The 17,889-nt window shown below is 45.0% G+C and overlaps 1 protein-coding gene across 14 annotated transcripts in view; it reads right to left on the bottom strand.

The window, feature by feature from the left end:
- Nucleotides 1-927: 927 nt before the first annotated feature.
- PARD3 (par-3 family cell polarity regulator) overlaps nt 928-17,889 on the bottom strand; it is a 642,085-nt gene continuing 625,123 nt past the window's right edge. For 3 of the 14 annotated variants that reach the window (XM_030761782.2, XM_022580426.3, XM_022580415.3), the window contains 2 exons: nt 10,986-11,113; nt 1,571-3,844 (listed from right to left, as the gene is read on the bottom strand). In XM_030761782.2, coding sequence (XP_030617642.1) covers nt 3,448-3,844; nt 10,986-11,113 — 525 coding nt within the window. In that variant the 3' untranslated portion in view covers nt 1,571-3,447. Of the gene's footprint in view, nt 3,845-3,885; nt 4,234-10,985; nt 11,114-17,889 lie in introns of those variants that run through there. The other 11 variants (XM_089906474.1, XM_089906475.1, XM_089906476.1 and 8 more) reach the window with 10 other exon arrangements.

A 17,889-nucleotide genomic window follows, 5' to 3' on the forward strand; every position in this document is an offset into this window, starting at 1 on the left:
CATTTCACATCTGCTGTATGTGCCTGTCATGTGTATAGACGAACAACGTCTACTGCCTAATGAAAACAGTCGGAGAAGGGGAGCAGCCCAGGAGATGAGTGCCCTTTTGGGCTGAGTGATGTGGACAGAGAAGCCTCCGGACCCCTGGTCTCTTCTTCCCTCTGGCCTCGTGTTCAGACTCATGGTGGCAGATCATGACAAAGCCCACTGCCGCCTAAGTGGTGGTCAGCAATCTTTGCTTATTTTCTGCCCTTCTTCAAAAAGGGTTTGCAACAAAACCAATGGCCCCCGCTCGATGAAACAAAATTCATTTGGTTTACCGTCTCGGAGTTGATAGATTTGACTTCCTTAGCAGAAAACCTGAGGAGCCCGGGTCCATCTCTCCTTCCTTTTAGTGAGATACCTGGGATCCGCTCACCTCTGAGCTGCCTTTGGTCTAACTGACTCCAGGGAAAGGAGGTGGGTGTGGTGCTTGAGTTACACAGACTATTGCTACATTATATAATGTTGTTTTATAATGTATAGTTACATATACATATTTATAAGACTATCTGTAGTCCTAATGGCCTAAGAGAGGCGATAACAGGGGGACCACGTTTTCTGAGGGACAGTTGAGTGACCGCACCTCCATCCTTAGCTGTGTGAGGGCCTTGGGGTTGCCACCTGCACCCTTTCCTGACTTGAGACTTCTCCCTGTGGACACACTCTCCCTCTGGTCCCAGCAAGTCCTTGTGAGATGTGCTGGGGCAGAGGCCAGTTCATTTAGACAAGATTGCTTCATCGGGCATATTCTCACTTCTGTGCTGACCCACATCTATTTCTCCACCTTTTCTCTGTGTGGCTCAAACTGTCAGTTTTAATCAACAAATCCTCTGTGATTTAGGCTCCCACAACATTCAGTACTGTCTCTCTTCTCACTGTCAGTTGAGATAAATAACCTGTGAGTTTTGGCATTTGCAGCGGGCCTCCTGGTCAGTGAGAAAATTAACAAATCTGTCCATCTTCGCTTTTCTACTTTCCCACACCTTGTAGGCATATAAGAACCAAAGACGTGTTATCTCCTTGGCTTGCTATACACCTCTCGTTACTAATCTTGAGGTGACAGAGTTTGGATTTAGTGGCAGGATAAGGGTTGCTATGACAACCAGCTGATGCTCGGCCCTCCATGGGAGGGCATTTTGGACAGGTCTTTGCAAAGCCTGCCCTTTGGGTGGGGACCACGACCATAATGGTGCACAAGACCCACCCAGGGATCTAGTGCCCTTTGTGTCTTCAAAGCACCATACAAATATTAATGAGTGTCCCTCTGGAAGAAGGAGCAAAGCCTCATTGTGTAATCTGGGAAGTAAGAACCAGGCTAGTTTGGAAGTCAGCTTGAATTTGGACTTCTCTCTGGGATCGAGGTACACATGGTCAGGACTCAAGCAGAACATTCGCCTTGTTGAAATGGTCCATAGTGCAAAGGGCAACAACGGAAATATTACATCGCTCTCTGTATAATTATTCTTTTATTTATTCTAGTCTATCGGTTCCTCCCATTCCGAATTTCCCGGCTACTCCGGGCAGCCTGGGCCTTCCAGTGGACTCATTAATTAGGTCCTTCTCTCTTTCCTGTCCCCTCTCTCCTCAGGGGTTCAAATAAACAATCAATCACCCACTTACGTGTCTGCACAGACAGAGATGAGGAAACTTTCAACTTTCTCTAAATATGGAAACAAAAATTACATCTGTTGGTAGACTAAAAAAACCCAGCTAGGAGAGTTTTCACAGGAATACTACAGACACACAGAGAACAGGAAGAAATATGCCTTTTATTAGAAGTCTCATATGTACAGGGAAAGCTGTTTCTCACAGCACAGGGGAGGCTGTGAGGAAGAGCAAGTGGCGTCGGAGGTCACCACGCTTACACCGATCACATCATTTCAACATCGCTGTGTTCCGTGAACAAACAGAACCATAACACAGAAATGCGAAAGAGACGCAGGTACGGGGATGAACCCCTCACATGTTTTCTAAAAAGAAGTGGACACAAACATACAATGTGCCGGTAAAAATAAAAAATAGAAAATAGGCGTATCAGTACATGTCTTTTTTTTTTTTTCTTTTTTGTTAACACACAGTATGCTGAGCTTTCATCTCAAGCTTTTCTCACATCGGGATTTGCAGGCACTTTAGCAATCCAGCCACGGTTTACAACAGGATGTTCAGACCAACAAATGAGAAGATGGGAACACGGGAGTAACCCAGGTCCTCGTGACCCGCACGTACATTAACATATTGACACCAGGGCACTCTTCTGTTATCCCTGTTTGGGGACACCAGAATGTTCTGTGGCATGTGGAACAGCTTTCTTCTTATTTACCTTTTCTATTTCATGGCAGAATTATCTTGAAACCTGGATGACATCCCCAGGCAGAGAGACAGCAGGTGGATGAACAGACAACCATCCATTGCGACCGACTTTAAAAACCGGAGAAAGCAGGTGAGGTTCTGGAATCCCAAAGTGAGTGTCCTACTGATCTTTGCTCCATGCTAGGCCCTTCCTGCCAACTCATCAAACAAAAACTAATTTACAAAAAATGGCTGGGATGTACTGGGCCAGACGCTCATCCTGGGAGAATTCTTTCTTTCCTTAGCTACCACCCACCGTGTCATGACACACACTGGGCCGGCGGGTGGGCAGCCCCCTGCCCCACCAGGGCTGACGCCTGTCTCCCCTGTTCCCCACGCAGAGCCATGGTGACTCAACACACATGTGAGGGTCAGGACTGAGAGCAAGGGTATTTATACACACAGACAGAATAATCACTTTATTGGTAACACTGAGTTATAAGGCAGTTACAAAAGGACCCCCCCTGATAAACAGATGGTGTTGGAATATGGCTTAGCTTCTTTTAGATGAAGGAACTTTCTTGTCGCAAGGGGCTGAGAGAGAAAAGGGAGACCATACTGGTTACAAAGGATTAAAAATGACTGTGCCGGGAAGTACCACGGAGTCCCAATTTCTGGTGTATGTCACCCACTTTCATCCACCAGAGATGGAGATGTCACCTCACCTAAGAAACTTGAAGGGAAAAAAGAGGGTCCAACGTCACCCTTGACTTCAGGGTAATCTGTTGCCACAAGCTGTAGGGGGCGGTAACAGGAAGCCACGACGTCTCCCGGGCTGGGCCAGATTCCCAGTACCTGAGAGATGCAGAGCGTTACGATGCCTCGAACAGGTGATTGTCAGATGGCGGGAAATCCTTCCATGAAACAGACACTTGGGACACAGTGGCAAAGACATTAAGGCCTTCCATCGAATTGCCCACACTGCTTAAAGGCACTAATACCAGCAACAGAAATATTCCATACTACCACCGAGGTTTCAAAAAAACTCCCAAAATACAAGTCTTCATAGGAAAATGTCCTTTATTGCATGACACGAAGAGTCTGCTCTTCTCCTTCTCAGGAATAGAAGGGTCTCCCTTTCTCAGGAGTCTGGAGTCTGTTCAGCCTGGCGACCTGAGAAGGGGAGGGGGGGACGTCCTGCCGGAAGGGCCCCTTGGGGGGGATGTGACTGGGGTCCTGGACTTTTTTATATGAGTCATAGTTGTTGAGCCCCTCGGGGGGAGGGGGCTGCTTCTTCATCTGCTGCTCTTTCCGCCTCTGCTCCTGGCGGAGGAGCTCCTGGGTCTCCAGCATGACCCTGGCGTTGAAGCCGTGCCCGCCCAGGTAGCCGTTCCGGGAGCCTTGGTAGCTGGAATACCTGGGGTTCTCCTTGGCACTCTGGAAGCCTTCCCCAGGCGAATAGTTTTGCTCCCAAGAATCCTGGGAGACGGAACTTGCGTTTTTCCTGCTTTGCCTAGAAAGCAAAGCCCAAAGGTGAGTGTGAGGGTTGGGAAAAGGGGAGGGAGAGAGATGGAAAGAAGGAGTGAGGGGGCAGGGCTGAGCCAAAATAGCATTTCTATATCCCAACAAGAAGTCCCCTACATACGCACCTTCAAGTTGTGTACTTTCAATCATGCGAACGTGCGTCCGCGTGTCCAATCACGGGAAGTTACTGCACGTGTCTGGCGTACACTGTCACGTGCGTGCATCCTCTACAAGTGTTTGCGCTTTTGTGTACTTTACTGTACAGTACTATATAGAGTACAGCAGTGCAGTGTCTTCATTTCAGGCCCAGGATGTCCGGAAGCAAGCGTAAAAGCAGCAGTGATGTAGCTGGTACTGCTGTACTTTTCAAGTACTGTACTGTAAGATTAAACATGTTTTCTTTACTTTGGGGGTTGGTTTGTTTTTTTTATGTATTATTTGTGTGGCAAGTATTATAAAATGATTACAGTACTATATAGCTGACTGTGTGAGCTGGGTACCTAGGGTAACTTTGTTGGACTTATGAACATGCTCTCGGAACGGAACTTGTTCGAATGTAGGGGACTTAACTGTATTTGGTTCCAGTCACGTGCCAGACACTGTGATAGGGGCGGGAGGATGAAAACATGACTGTCCCTGGCAAGTTCAAGTCTGAGACAAGTCTGCACAAACAATGGCTACACAGGAGAGACGGCTAACAGATTCTGCGGCTACTCAGAAACAGGGTCCTCCTCCTGTGTCTGGGTGGTGCTATCTGTTCTGCTCAGGGTGAGAATATCTCCTGCAGTTTAGACTCATTGGCAGAATGCTGTTAGGGGTATTAGCGATTTGGCAGCTTCTACACCAGCAATAATTTCTCGCTTTAGAACATTACAATTCAATTCTAAACAAGCCAAACAAATATTTTACACAGCTACCACCATCATGCCAGAGATGCTAGCTAATATGAAGTACGTGTGATGGATTCCGATTTGAGTTCAGTTATGAAAGATTTAAGTCTAGACTGCTTTATGATTAAAAATGCAACAGGCTGTCCCTTAAAGCCCCGGCTTTTGAGTTGTATATGTCAGCAACCGACACCCTTCGGAATACAAGCTCATCAAGATTGCAGAGCCTGGACGTGTGCGGAGGAAGCACTATTTTCCTGCCCACGGTATCCTTACCCAAGCCCAGGGTAACTTACTCAACTCATTTTCTGTCACCCCAGGATGGGGAAATGAATCAGAGTCCTATAGAAATTTCAGCTTCTTATCCCTTCTACAATAAAGTTGCACATCATTTTCAGGAAACATTATTGTTTTGAAACATCTTTAATTTACTATCAAGTCTCTAGACGCTTTTATGAATTTACAATACGATTGGCTATGATAAAGTAAAACAATTTTGTGCCAGGAAGGAAGACATGCCCTAATTTTTTTGCCTTAAAAATGGAAGAGAAGGAGCGAGAATTGAGCCGTAAAACAAAAAAATATATTGCTCCATTTATCAATAAGAAAATCATTCGGTGCCAGTACGTATTGTTCAGCCTTTCACATCAATACACACAACATGACAGAGTGTTCGGAAAGACTGGGAGAGGAAAAATAAGGTCTATGCAGCACTGGGTCTCCCACAGGAATGAAGCCATTTGCATTCCTGAACATTCAGAAGTGCCGTCAACGTGGTTTGGGATAAAATCTGCCCATTTTCCGTATGACCTAAAATGTAGTCAAGGGTATTTTCAATAAGGGAGATGAACTACTGTCCAGAATCCTCCCTGGATATGACTCTGATTAACTGAACAGTCTACAGTATATCCATCCTTTTAATGGTAATCGGGCCATGTGTACCGTCAGCCCAGGCCAGAATCCTTATATTTGATGGAATAGTTTATTTGCCTAAAGCACTGATTACCTTCACTTAAAGAGCCATAAATTAATCTGCTCAGAGCAATGAGTGATGGAAAGTGAAACCAAGGGATTTGCCATCAATCCTGAAACTTTAATTAAAACAACAAACTTGTTACTGATGTCATAGCAACAACGTGGGATTCCCTCTCAGGTTAGTTACCAGTTTAAGGATAACCGGAAATAGGCTTCTTCATCCTTGGTCCACGGGGATCCACTAGCCCTGTCCATCCCCGTCTCCAACTCCATGATGCCGGAGGCTTTGCTCCACGTAATCACGTACCGGAAGTTGCATTTTGAATCAGTCCAGGAAAACAGAGTCTTTTTGTATTCAAACACACTGAGAATTCACTAACGGTTTGTTCAGGATGGAAATTATGACGATGTGGGAGAAAGAATTTCTTGAAGCTAAAATTTTCTTCAAATTAAGCAGTTTAGAGGGAAGGAAAAAAACCTCCCTGAGGTTCAAAGTAAGACACTTGAGGAAAGCACATACACACAGATATGTACACATGGATGCATGGACACACGTACACACACATACACACACACACACGCTTCCTCAGAGAAAGGAAGCTAGCGTAGCAACAAGCTCTTGATTAAAGAAGAGGGCAAGAAATGAGCAGGTTGTAGAGAAACACAAGAAAGCAGCAGACAGAGAGTTTCCTCCCCTGGAAGATGAGGCACGCAGGCGCGGAGCACAGTGTGAGAGAGGCTGGGCATCCCGCGGACACAGATCCAGCCTGGAGTCTGCGCATGTGGCTGTGTGAGACTGGGAGGGTTATCCTCCCTGGGCCCAAGGTGCATCACCTGTGAAACAGGCATAATCTCTAATCTCATAGGGTTCTGGGGATAAATAAATGAAATCACAGACGTAAAATGCTCACAAAAGTGTGCATATAGTACATGGGTCACTACTGGGTGACTTTCAAGTGACTTTGCCTCCAATAATTAGGCTCTGGGTTTGGGAGGGCATCTTTCTGACCAAGGGAAAAAAATAAACAAAAAGTTCAGCTTTCTGTCCTTTGTCTGAAGGGTTGGTAGAGATCAGGGAGCAGAGAAAGTCACCAAAGACTAACTGGAGAACCCTCACTCGGGGAAGCAACTCACAAACACATCCCAGAGTTAGAATCAGAAGCAAGCTTCCCACTGTCCCAGCATTGCTCAAAGGCCACGAATAACCACAGGAGCAACAAAGCATCATTCCTTCCAATGAATGTCTTTACAGTCAACACGCAGGTTAGTTGGGTCCTGGAATGCGCTCACTGGAGACTCGTGAGTCGACCCAAAGCACGGACCCTGGTGTGGCAATAACTCCCTCTTAGTGATGATGCCTGAAGACCACTGTCATGTACAGGACACCCAGCAAAGCCCCAGCGCCTGAGGAGAGCCGTCAGTCACTGCGCTGAGGGAAGAAGAAAGACAGACCACAGCTGACGAGGTGAGAGGCAGTCGAGACACGTAATAAACGGGCCTGTGGGGGAGACTGAGTCAGGGCGTGGAGACACAGCCGGGAAGCAAGGTGGATGAACAAGAAGCCACCAATGGCAGGAGGAAAGACGCAGAGGAAAGGTAAAGAAAAGCATTCAACAAAGAAACTTGAGTATGTTTTTCTGTCCGTGACTATGACCCAACATACTTTTCTACTACTCAGATTTAGAGCTGCCTTTTGGGTACGAAGGAACTAAGCCAGGCATTTTTAAAAGGATTTAAAAAAAGAAAGTAAAACAGAAAAAAGAAAACTAACTTAGGAATACAAAAATAAAAAAGAAATCCTCCTCTGATTGAGAATTAAGCGTGTGGCCACTCGTGTCCCCTTTCCCCCGATCTCGTGTTACCACCTGGCCAGTGTTTCTTACTGACATTTCACGGTGCAACCTGAATTCCGCCTATAGGTTTCCTCAATCACAGTGAGAATTTACAAACCCCTCTGGTGCGTATACATCCCTCTAATTCAAACCACCTCACCTAGCGCGCCTGACACAGAGTCTCGACCATTTGTTTTCTTTTATGCTCCACTTTGCAACTGAACCCTTTGTGTGTGCGTGGAATCGTTTTGGTATCAAATGCCGCAGCAACTTGCTCGGACCAAAGTCCACTAATTGTCCACCTCCGAAGAGCTGAGGTCAGGTGTCTGAAGAATATCACACGTCAGAAACGGGGATTCGCCTCCAGCTCGTGCGGGTCACAGCCCCCCTCCGATCTCCAGCCTCTGGCTGAGTGAGGTTCCCTGCAAGGAACCAAGCTGTGTGCAAGGCCCTGCATTCCTAATTCCCTCACTCAGAGATGCACGTTGGGGAATTACAGTTGACCCTTGAACCGCATGGGTTTCAACTGCACGGATCCACTTGTACGTGGATATTTTCCAAGAGTAAATACCTCAGGACGACAGGGTCTGTGGTTGGTTGAATCCATGGATACAGAGGAGTCGTGGATGGAACCATGGATACGGAGGGCTGACGATAAGTTATAGGCAAATTAACTCCCCCAACTGTACTCTAAAAGAAGTGAACGTGATGTACCAGCCGACCAGCCCCACTCACCTAAACTCACACAGCTCTTTAACTTTAAGATTTCTACTTTTCTCCTATCCGCACAGAATAAAATGGCTAATAGTAAGGGAGTTATAAATGACCAGAGGGAAAGTTCTGGTTCTTTAGGGAAACACTAACTGACAGCAATAGTCCCAGCAGCAGCAAGCCGCTGGTCCATGGACTTACAGGTGCTTCTGCCTGTGCTTCAGGGAGAGAGGAGGGAGAGAAGCACAGAAGAGGGGAGAGCTGGAGAGGGGGCGCCAGGATGAAAGGATCCGTTTGGAGAACTGAGCGACTTTGGAAGGTGAGCGGGAGTAATCCGGTGCACCTGCCTCTCTCTGGTCCTCTTCCCGAGGATGGGGCCCCAGAGTCTCTCCTCCCACCAGGCTCTCCCGCCCCTATCCCCCCTCCTTCCCTTCCCTAACCCTGGCCATTTCCCATCTCACTTTCTTCTTACACACACTTTATGAGAGCTCTCCTCCATTTCTTACAAATACTGTGAAACACAACTAAAATATAAGAAGCCAAACATTTTGCCAATAAGATAAGATCACAGCCCCTGCGCGGACAACACCATCCGCGTGGGCCGTGATGCACAATGGCCACTGCGTGGCTGGGACAGCAGGGCCACACCACGCGTGTCAGGTCATCCCCATCATCACACTCGTCTTTCTGATGGAAGGCAAGCTGACAGGCTGCAAGAAGGGAACTTACACAGGACAAGCTTTTTGCATAATCCTTGAAGTGTTGCCCATTTGATGCTCCGGGGTGATTCAGGCGGTGGCCTCCCCCGCCAAGTGCTAAGGCAGCAGAGCACAGACACCTTTATGTCCATATCTGCTCACGTTCCAAATGTGAGCACCAAAGCCCTCGGTGGCAATGAGCATTACAAGATAGTGGTTTAGGGTCGGGGTTGGGCAGGGTGAGGTTTGAATTCTGGTGGAATTACATACTAGTGTGGGACCTTGAGGGGCATACCTTAATTCCTCTGAGTTGCTTCCTTGTAAGACGTGCTCTCCAAGGTCTTGTCTAGACCTAAACTTCAATGACTCTTGCCTAGAGTGGGCTAAATAACTGTTAGTTATGCTCCCATGTAAAAGAAAGGATACTTCCGTACTCAAAGGAGACACAGCTTTACGGATTGAGAGAGGACAGCTGAGTGATCAAGTTCCCACACTAGGCAGTGCCCCTCCTTATACAGAGCTGCACTCACACCACGTGGGTGTGGCTGACCCAGGTCAGTGCAGTGAAGTCCCCTAGGCCTGTTATGGTGATTATTTAACATTAAAAGGACTCATCTTTATTAGAATCAGGATCACTTTTATATCAGTCGGTCAAATTTGCCCCACCCCAGCACTCTTTTCCCCCAAATTCAAAATGGTCTACTTGATATAAACATGGTAAGTAGACCGTTTTCCACCCAAAATGTTTTTGTCACCTGGTTTTGAAATCGTGTTCCGTACAAACGCCTGTAAGAATTGTGATGATAGGCGTGACTTCTTTGGGGAAGTTTGGAAAGCTGAATGGTTTTAAACACTTTCATTATTTACAATACTTAGACGGAAAATGGCTATTATTGCAATGTCTTAGGGCGCTGTTACCTGAGGGCTCTCAGGCCTTTGGCAGAGAAGCCCTGGGGCAGAGGGGCCTCCACGTGGGGAGCCCGGCAGGGAAACCCTTCTGGCTCAGCCATCAGCTAGGCAAGTGGACATCCCGGGACTCTCCGAGGTTCAACACTGAGCAGAAGCAAGGATGGCAGGACGGCAAGAGAGGCAGGTTTGGGACCACTGATCCCCCTTAAATACGGTGCCTGGAGCATTTAGCACCTATCCTTTTGGAGAACTCTAGATTTACAAGATATCATTTATCCTAGTTACCCCTGAGCTGAGCAAAGTTCTCTTTCCATTTCTCAGTTGAGGAATCTGTCTCCAGCCCCATGGGAGGTTGCAGAACCAACACAGTAAGTCCCCTACATACGAACCTTCAAGTTGCGAACTTTCAAAGATGTGAACCTGCATCTGGTTCCAGCAAGGAACCAGAACCTGTGCCATCAACGTCAGGCACGAGGGACATGGCAGCTCGCCCTCCGTCTCCTACTGCTGACGATCCTTCAGTGCTACCACCTCCCACCTCCTCTCCCTCCTCCAGTCTGTACCCCTTCTTGCCTGTTCACTGGACGCCAGCCCCTGGATGCCAGCTGCTGTAGTACTACTGTACTTTTCAAGGTACTGTACTGTAAGATTAAAGATGTTTATTTTTTGTCTTTTAGGTATTATGTGTGTGAGAAGTATTCTAAACCTATTACAGTGCAGTACTGTGTAGCTGATTGTGTTAGTTGATACCTAGGCTAACTTTGTGGGACTTATGAACAAATTGGACTTACAAACGTGCTCTCAGAACAGAACTCGTTCATACGTAGGGGACTTACTGTACCAGAGCCCAGGTCTGACCCCTAAGCCCAGTCCTCGTGGATCAAGCCACTTAAGGTCCAGTGAGGGAGCTGTCTGGTGAAGGTGTGGGCATCTCCTAAAACACCCCCCTCCGGGTCTCCCTGCCACGTGGTAAGGTGGCCTCTAAGTAAGCGATGATTCCCACCATCTACGTGCGGTTCTTCGTTATTGGAGAAAGTGCACTGGGGAGGAGGGATTTCCCAAGGGACAAGGACAGGGAGGATGGCGACACGTGGGGGGTGCGGGTGGGGTGCTCGTACCGGGGCAGGGAGCTGTACTGGCGCTGGGCCTGCTGGAAGCTCTCACGTTCTTCCTGCCGTTGCCGCTGCATCTGCACCTCCACCGACACCGAGTGCCGGCCGCTCTGCGCCGACGGTCTGGAGTTGGGCTGCAGGGGGAAAACGCAACACGAGTCACGAGAAAGGAATTACGAATATCACAGGACCGGTGACTGTTTCCATTCTCATAGACTGACTTAGAAACAATTTTCAACTTCCGTGAATTTCTTAAAAATCAAGTGCAATTTTCTCAGGAGGCATCTCATTGATCTCGCGAGCCCCAAATACCCCATCATCCTAAATTTTAATTACGGCTTTAGAATGGTTTAAAATTGAGACGTCCACCTTTCTAGTCTGCCTAAGTGAGGTTTGGTAAATACTGACATTAGACACTAGTTTACATCCCTTGTATATACAGCAAATACAGGGGAGTAAGGCTGCTCAGAAATCTAGAAGTCAATGCCAAAAAATATAAAAATTTGCTACAATAATTCACAACAGTGGGAAAGTCCAAGGGTACACACTTGAAAGTTGGCCATGCTGGTGAATCTTTTCGGTAGTTATGTATTTTACTCTAGCAGTAGGATACAATGTAGCTGATTCCCCTTTTATTAAAGGATGACAGCTAAATTTTGAACCAAAATTAGTTGAAACTAGGCAGTGTTCACCACGTACAGGTCCTCCAATCCACGGATGGCAGCCACATGTGAACAGAAACACTTATCAAAAGAATGAATCTGCAAGCTAACAGCTACTGGAATTGGTTATGAAATAACACATTTTGCCTTAGTTATGAAGATATGGCATTTTTACCTAGGTTAATTATATGCTACAGAGAAATTTTCCATCCTCTGGCTAAATACTTTGGTCAGCAGGTCATCTGCTCATCGCTGCCGCTGACCAAAACCAGATATTGGGTGATATATGATGCTGGGCCCCTGTGGATGCTTTAGCTTCTCACCATCAGCGTTTAGCTCACCTTCGAGATCTGGCCTTTTGAAAGTAGCTCCACTCAAAATAGACAACGATGCCTCTAACTTTACAAAACAGCTGACAATGGTTGATCATAGCATCAATGGCAGTCGCTCTTAAGTAATCCTTTTTAGTGCTCGCCGACCTTTGCCCCCTTTGTGTTATGCAACATTGTGGAATAGGCTTATTCTGAATGAAGACTGTCTGTTATAAACAAGTTATTGATTTTCTTTTAGAGTTGAAAGCCAATGAGAGACTGGGCTCAATAATCATTTTCTGAAATCATACGAGTCTCAGCATTCGTTTGGAGCATGGTAAGATAACACGTGGGTTTGTTCCTTAAAGAGTGGCTCCTCTGGTTGGCTTTTGTGTGAAGAGAAAGGACGCAATCTCTATTGTCCCCTTTCTGCCTAGCTAGCATATCCCATCTGTTGGTAAGCAATGATGAGGCAAAAATGTGCAGGACAAAATTTCAAAGCATATGTACATCATCAGTGAGCATATTAAAAATATCCCGATACAAAAATAATGGGCTAAGAGATTAGACTTTACAATACCCTGGTCTCTACTAGTGGATGTTTATAACCACACGCCTTGGAACAAATGTGTGTTCGGAGACCCACTCCACAACACCGTTCAAAGAAAACACATTGCCGAGTGAGCTCTGCTTACACAAACAGAGCATGAAGCAATTGTTCATCGACAACATTGAGCAGACAGACAGTTTCTTCCATGACCCTTGATGAGGCTGGCCCCGAAGAGCACTGAGCTGACCTATTACCGGTGGGGAGCCCGGGGAAGGGCCACTGGACGGGGAAAGTGAAGCAAGGAAATACGCCTTCGAAAAGAACCCATTTTCCTTTCCTTTACAGCCCGCCTAAGCTACACACATGTGTCAAACAGTCTTGAAAGGCCTGGCATTCTGCTGCAGGATTTAGTAACCAGCTTTTCAAGCTCCCGCCGTTCTGTGACACGCTGCTTGTGGAGCTGTGAAAAGAAAATGCAAGGTCTTGTAGAAAGGTGTTTCTCCCGGAGGCCTGAAAATTTGATTCTGACGGAGGAAAAAAAAAAAAAAAAGTTGAAGGGCTTTTGCTTCCACTACTGTGCGTTTTCTGATACTGTTTATCAGTGGCACGTCTGGTGGATCTGGATGAACCCCAGTAATGAAATTATCATGGGATCTGAAGACTTAGAATGAGGGAATGAGTTTGGAATCAGCAAACTGACATATTTCATTCTGTTTGCTCACTCTGATGAAATACAAACCTCAGCCTTACTATTAATATTTTACTCTCTTTCTCTTTTCAGAGCATGCAAAAGAGTAGGTTATTAGAAAGAATCACCGGGACTTCCCTGGTGACGCAGTGGTTAAGAATCCGCCTGCCAGTGCAGGGTACACAGGTTCGATCCCTGGTCAGGGAAGAGCCCACATGGCGCGGAGCAACAAAGCCCGTGCGCCACAACTACTGAGCCTGTGCTCTAGAGCCCGCACACCTCAACGAAGAGTAGCCCCCGCTCGCTGCAACTAGAGAAAGCCAGAAAGCCCGGGTGCAGCAACGAAGCCACCACGCAGCCAAAAAAAAAAAAAGAAAAGAAAAGAAAGAAAGAATCACCCTTATTTTAAGGATGAAAGTTGACTGGGCTGCAGATTTCAAGGAAGGTTGTGTGCATGACGGGTCCAGAGCAACAATGAGAGAAGGTCGTCCTGGCAAGTTTTCTACTTGGCCTGAATCAAAAATAACCTGATTCATGATTTCAATGAAGATCTCATAAAAACGTAAATTGTGGGAACAGTCTTACCACCGACAGCCCCAACTTTAAGATACTGTGGTTTTGTGGTTTTCATCCCTACGGCAAAAATAGAATAATGTATCTAGAGTCCAAAATCACAAAAATAAAGACAGAAATGAAGAAAGAGATCAGGTTTAACCCCAGAGAGAAGGGCATGTTTTCGGATAAAACAGCATCAGCAATTACAACAACAAAGCAACATCTATACAGGGAAACACGCAGGGAACACATAATTGTAATGATTCCAGAAATTCACCAGACAGCAAGGCAATAGCTCAGCTTTGAGAGTGCAAATCGTAAATAACCCTGGCCTTGTTTGTGATGAAACTGGTGACAAGCAGCTACCTTTTAAGTAAAAAAATAGCCCAGGTTGCCAAGGCCATAATAATGACAGAGGTTATAAGACAGAAGTATATACATGATTATCTCTTACACAATACACCGGAGAACCACGATACGTGACTGTCTTCATGGCTTATGTTTAAAACCACAAGTGAAAATGATGCAGGTTGCTTTTGTAAATGAGCTGCAAAGTACTGGTCTTTATTGTGATTATGAAGAGATACGATTTATATTATATAAAAAATTACATAAAGCTTCGAAAGCTGCACAGTTTTGGTATCACTAACGTAGAACAAAATATTGAAAATATCTTCTGTACAGTGTTTCACTAAATTAAGTCCTTACGCATTTCTCTCCATTAAGTAAAAATCATCCTTATTTTTCCAAAATAAAAATAGACAATACAAAAAATAAAAACACAAAACCCAAACTGTTAATAGACTAAAGAAAGAACAAAAATAAATGTATAGTGTACAAAGTTTCAGTACTCATTTGAACTAGGTGGTATTATAAGACTTTTAGAGCTTCGTATAAAAGTGTGTGTGTGTCTCTTATGAAATAAAATTCATTAGTTTTATTAATATTTAATACTGCTTAAATAATCGATTTTTTCTTCATATAGATAAGAAAAAGAGCATGTATGCATATGTGTGTGTGCACTTGTATATATTCACACATACACATATACGTAATAGTCTTATGAATGAGAACTTAGGGTGGGTTTTCTACTTAAATTATGAATAATAAAAAATTTCAAAATTTCACATATGTCCAGGGCATGTAGAGAAAACAAAAATAAAATACAAGAAGTTTCTGTGCTTTGGATGAAAACCTATGATGAAGATGACGATAATGATAAAACAAAGAACAATGATATCCCTTGAGATTTAAAGTCCTTATTTTAGCAATTCAAATGCACTGCAATCCTAGTATGAATTCCACATTCTGATAACAAATAGTCACTTAATCGTGTTAAGAGTGTAAGTTGTTTACTCTGTTTAAAAGCGGCCATTGCTAATATTGGTGATGGTTTTCTATAGAGGACTTACTGCCAACCTCTAATCCAAATAAAGTTAACTTTTGTCTCTAGATCCTCTCCTCCCTGCCCTCCCCTCTACCCATCACACACTGTACTTACACAGCTATCGATTGAACTCTGTGGGTTCTGAATGTTGAAAAGCTTAATTGCTACTAATGATGTGAGTAATGGTTGAAAAATTGCCACACATACCAATTTCCCTCATCAAGATTTTATAAATATGTGTTTTGGTCTTAGCACACTATTTGTCTTCTTCTCATCTTTCCCAACCAGGGTTTGGATCTATTTTCCCATCTTAATCAGCAAGTAGGTTGAAAATAAAGGAGAAGCCCTCCAGTGTCCCTCACTGATGGGTGGCAGGCAGCCTCATGCACTTCACCACCGGAGGGTTCTGTGGGTAGAACAGCCCATGGGTCATGGAGGCTTTGGCTGGGAGGGTGGGTCATGGGACTCCAAGAAAAGGGTCTATTCTGCAGCAGCACGGAGACACCCTTGCCATAACTAAAGGGCACCCCTTTGCTGCAAGAATGGTTTCCTCCAGGTGGATTTTCAAGAGAGGTGATTGCCACCCAATTTGAACTGAAGTAACATTACACACAGCAAGGCTATCAACTAAGAAGGTATTTCTTGGCGTGGAGACCCATTAGGAGGAAATGACAGCAGATACCTCTAAAGTCTTAAAGAAAGGAAGACAGGGCTTCCCTGGTGGCGCAGTGGTTGAGCGTCCGCCTGCCGATGCAGGGGACGCGGGTTCGTGCCCCGGTCCGGGAAGATCCCACATGCCGCGGAGCGGCTGGGCGCGTGAGCCATGGCCGCTGAGCCTGCGCGTCCGGAGCCTGTGCTCCGCAGCGGGAGAGGCCACAACAGTGAGAGGCCCGCGTACCGCAAAAAAAAAAAAAAAAAAAAGGAAGACAAAAAGAGAAGCATCACCTGCTCAAATTCCCCAGGTCCAGGGAAGGCAGTCTAGGGGTGCAGGATGGCTGTGCAGTGTGACTGGCCCTCTTACTAAATCAGGCAAGAACCTAAATGGGAAAGGGGAGTTGTTAAGAGTCCAAGGCAGGAAAATGGAGAAAGGGACAGATTTTTAAAAATTTGTTTAAGGACAGACAGCTAGGAAGAAAGCTTGGGGGAGAACAGGATATTCATATCCTGGAGGATCAATTTTCTATCTGAAGGACTAAACTACTTTCAGTCACTACCCACCCAGGATGGAAAGGATTTAGCAATACAGCTATTAAAAGCTCCATTATCCCATCCATCAACAGTCTCAGCCAGTAAGTCTGCTTGTGGGCAACACTCAGGTATCTGTAAAGTTTTAACAGCATACTGTACTTAGGTCTGCAGCCTGCAATTTAATTCTTTTAAAAGCAACACTAAGTCCTGTCCATATCTGAGCTCTGTGATAATAACCCTAACGTCAGCTATTGTTCCATTATCTTAAGAAAGATTTACAGCAACTTGCTGCTTTATTTATGCTGCACCTGGCACTGCTTTGGGGGAAGAAGTTGCTTTTTCTTCTTCTTCTTTTACTCAGCTTGGGAGAGAATTCACTTCAGTTATGGAGCTAAGGAAATGTCCTGGGCCTCTGCTCATCGAAGGACCTTTTGTGTCACAAATCAGCTCCCTCAGGCCCAAACGTTATTTTGAACAAAAGCCCAGGAACAGGTGCGTACTGTTCTGCTAGAGTAGAGAGAACATTCTGAAAATGGATAAGTTGAAAAGGGCCCCTTGGAAGAATTTTCTGCAGCATCTCTCTCTGTATGTAAAGTCATTGGCCTGGATATTTTTCTAAATGATACATCTGACTGCACTTCATGTGTGGGCATTTCTGACAAGCGGGGCAATTTCAATTCATACGGTCTAAGCTGTACACACAGCTTGAAGATGGGCTTGTGGTTCCTTAACACTAAAATGATTACAAGTAATTCCAGTGGGTGAGATCATGGCCTCATCCTTTCCAAACACAGTGATCTTTCAAGGTCAGAATACATACGGGAAAAGAATCAAGATTCCAAGATATTCAAAGCTCATTTTGTAAAACAGATCATAAAAACTATAGGCTACGTTACATTTTGAACAACTGAGCAGCTCTTCATAAGGCAACAATGAGAATCTGTATGAAAATTAATACACTGAGTAGAATTACAGTCACTTTACACTCATTTACACGATCTGTAGAATGGAGAGTACACAGCAAGATTCCAATTGTTTGATAAATGAATGAATGAATAAATAAAGAAATAAATGGAGACGGTCAACTTCTGACCCACAATTTAGGACATTATTCCATTCCCAAGGTAATCAGCTTGTCATCCAAATAATTCCCCGCTCAATCATTACAGGAAATGATCATACAAGCCAAGTTGTCCATCTGAAGTTGCTACAGCATTTTGATATACAATAATTTGGCCTATGACCTTCAGTAGTTGAGTTTCCTAACGTACAAGACATTCTCAAACATTTTTTTCCCAACATGATCGCTCATATTAAGCAGATAACACAGAAACATGTGCCAAAATATTCGTGCCCCTCATTAAAAAAAACTTATAAAGAAACCTAATGGCTACCAAACGGTTGCCACATCTCCTAGCGCAAAACGTCTAGAGCTAAGAAGGAGGAAATGCTCATTTAGCCTCCAACAAACCTGGAGATCTTGCATGTGGATAACTAACCAGAAATAATTCCAATTAATTATAGTTCCCAAAGATAGATTCCTCTGTTTCCCAAAGTTATATATTTAAA

Source organism: Delphinapterus leucas, chromosome 2, assembly GCF_059928025.1.
Source record: "Delphinapterus leucas isolate spDelLeu-1000000601 "Yukka" chromosome 2, BTC_Dleu_Yukka2, whole genome shotgun sequence".
Classification (NCBI taxonomy): Eukaryota; Metazoa; Chordata; class Mammalia; order Artiodactyla; family Monodontidae; genus Delphinapterus; species Delphinapterus leucas.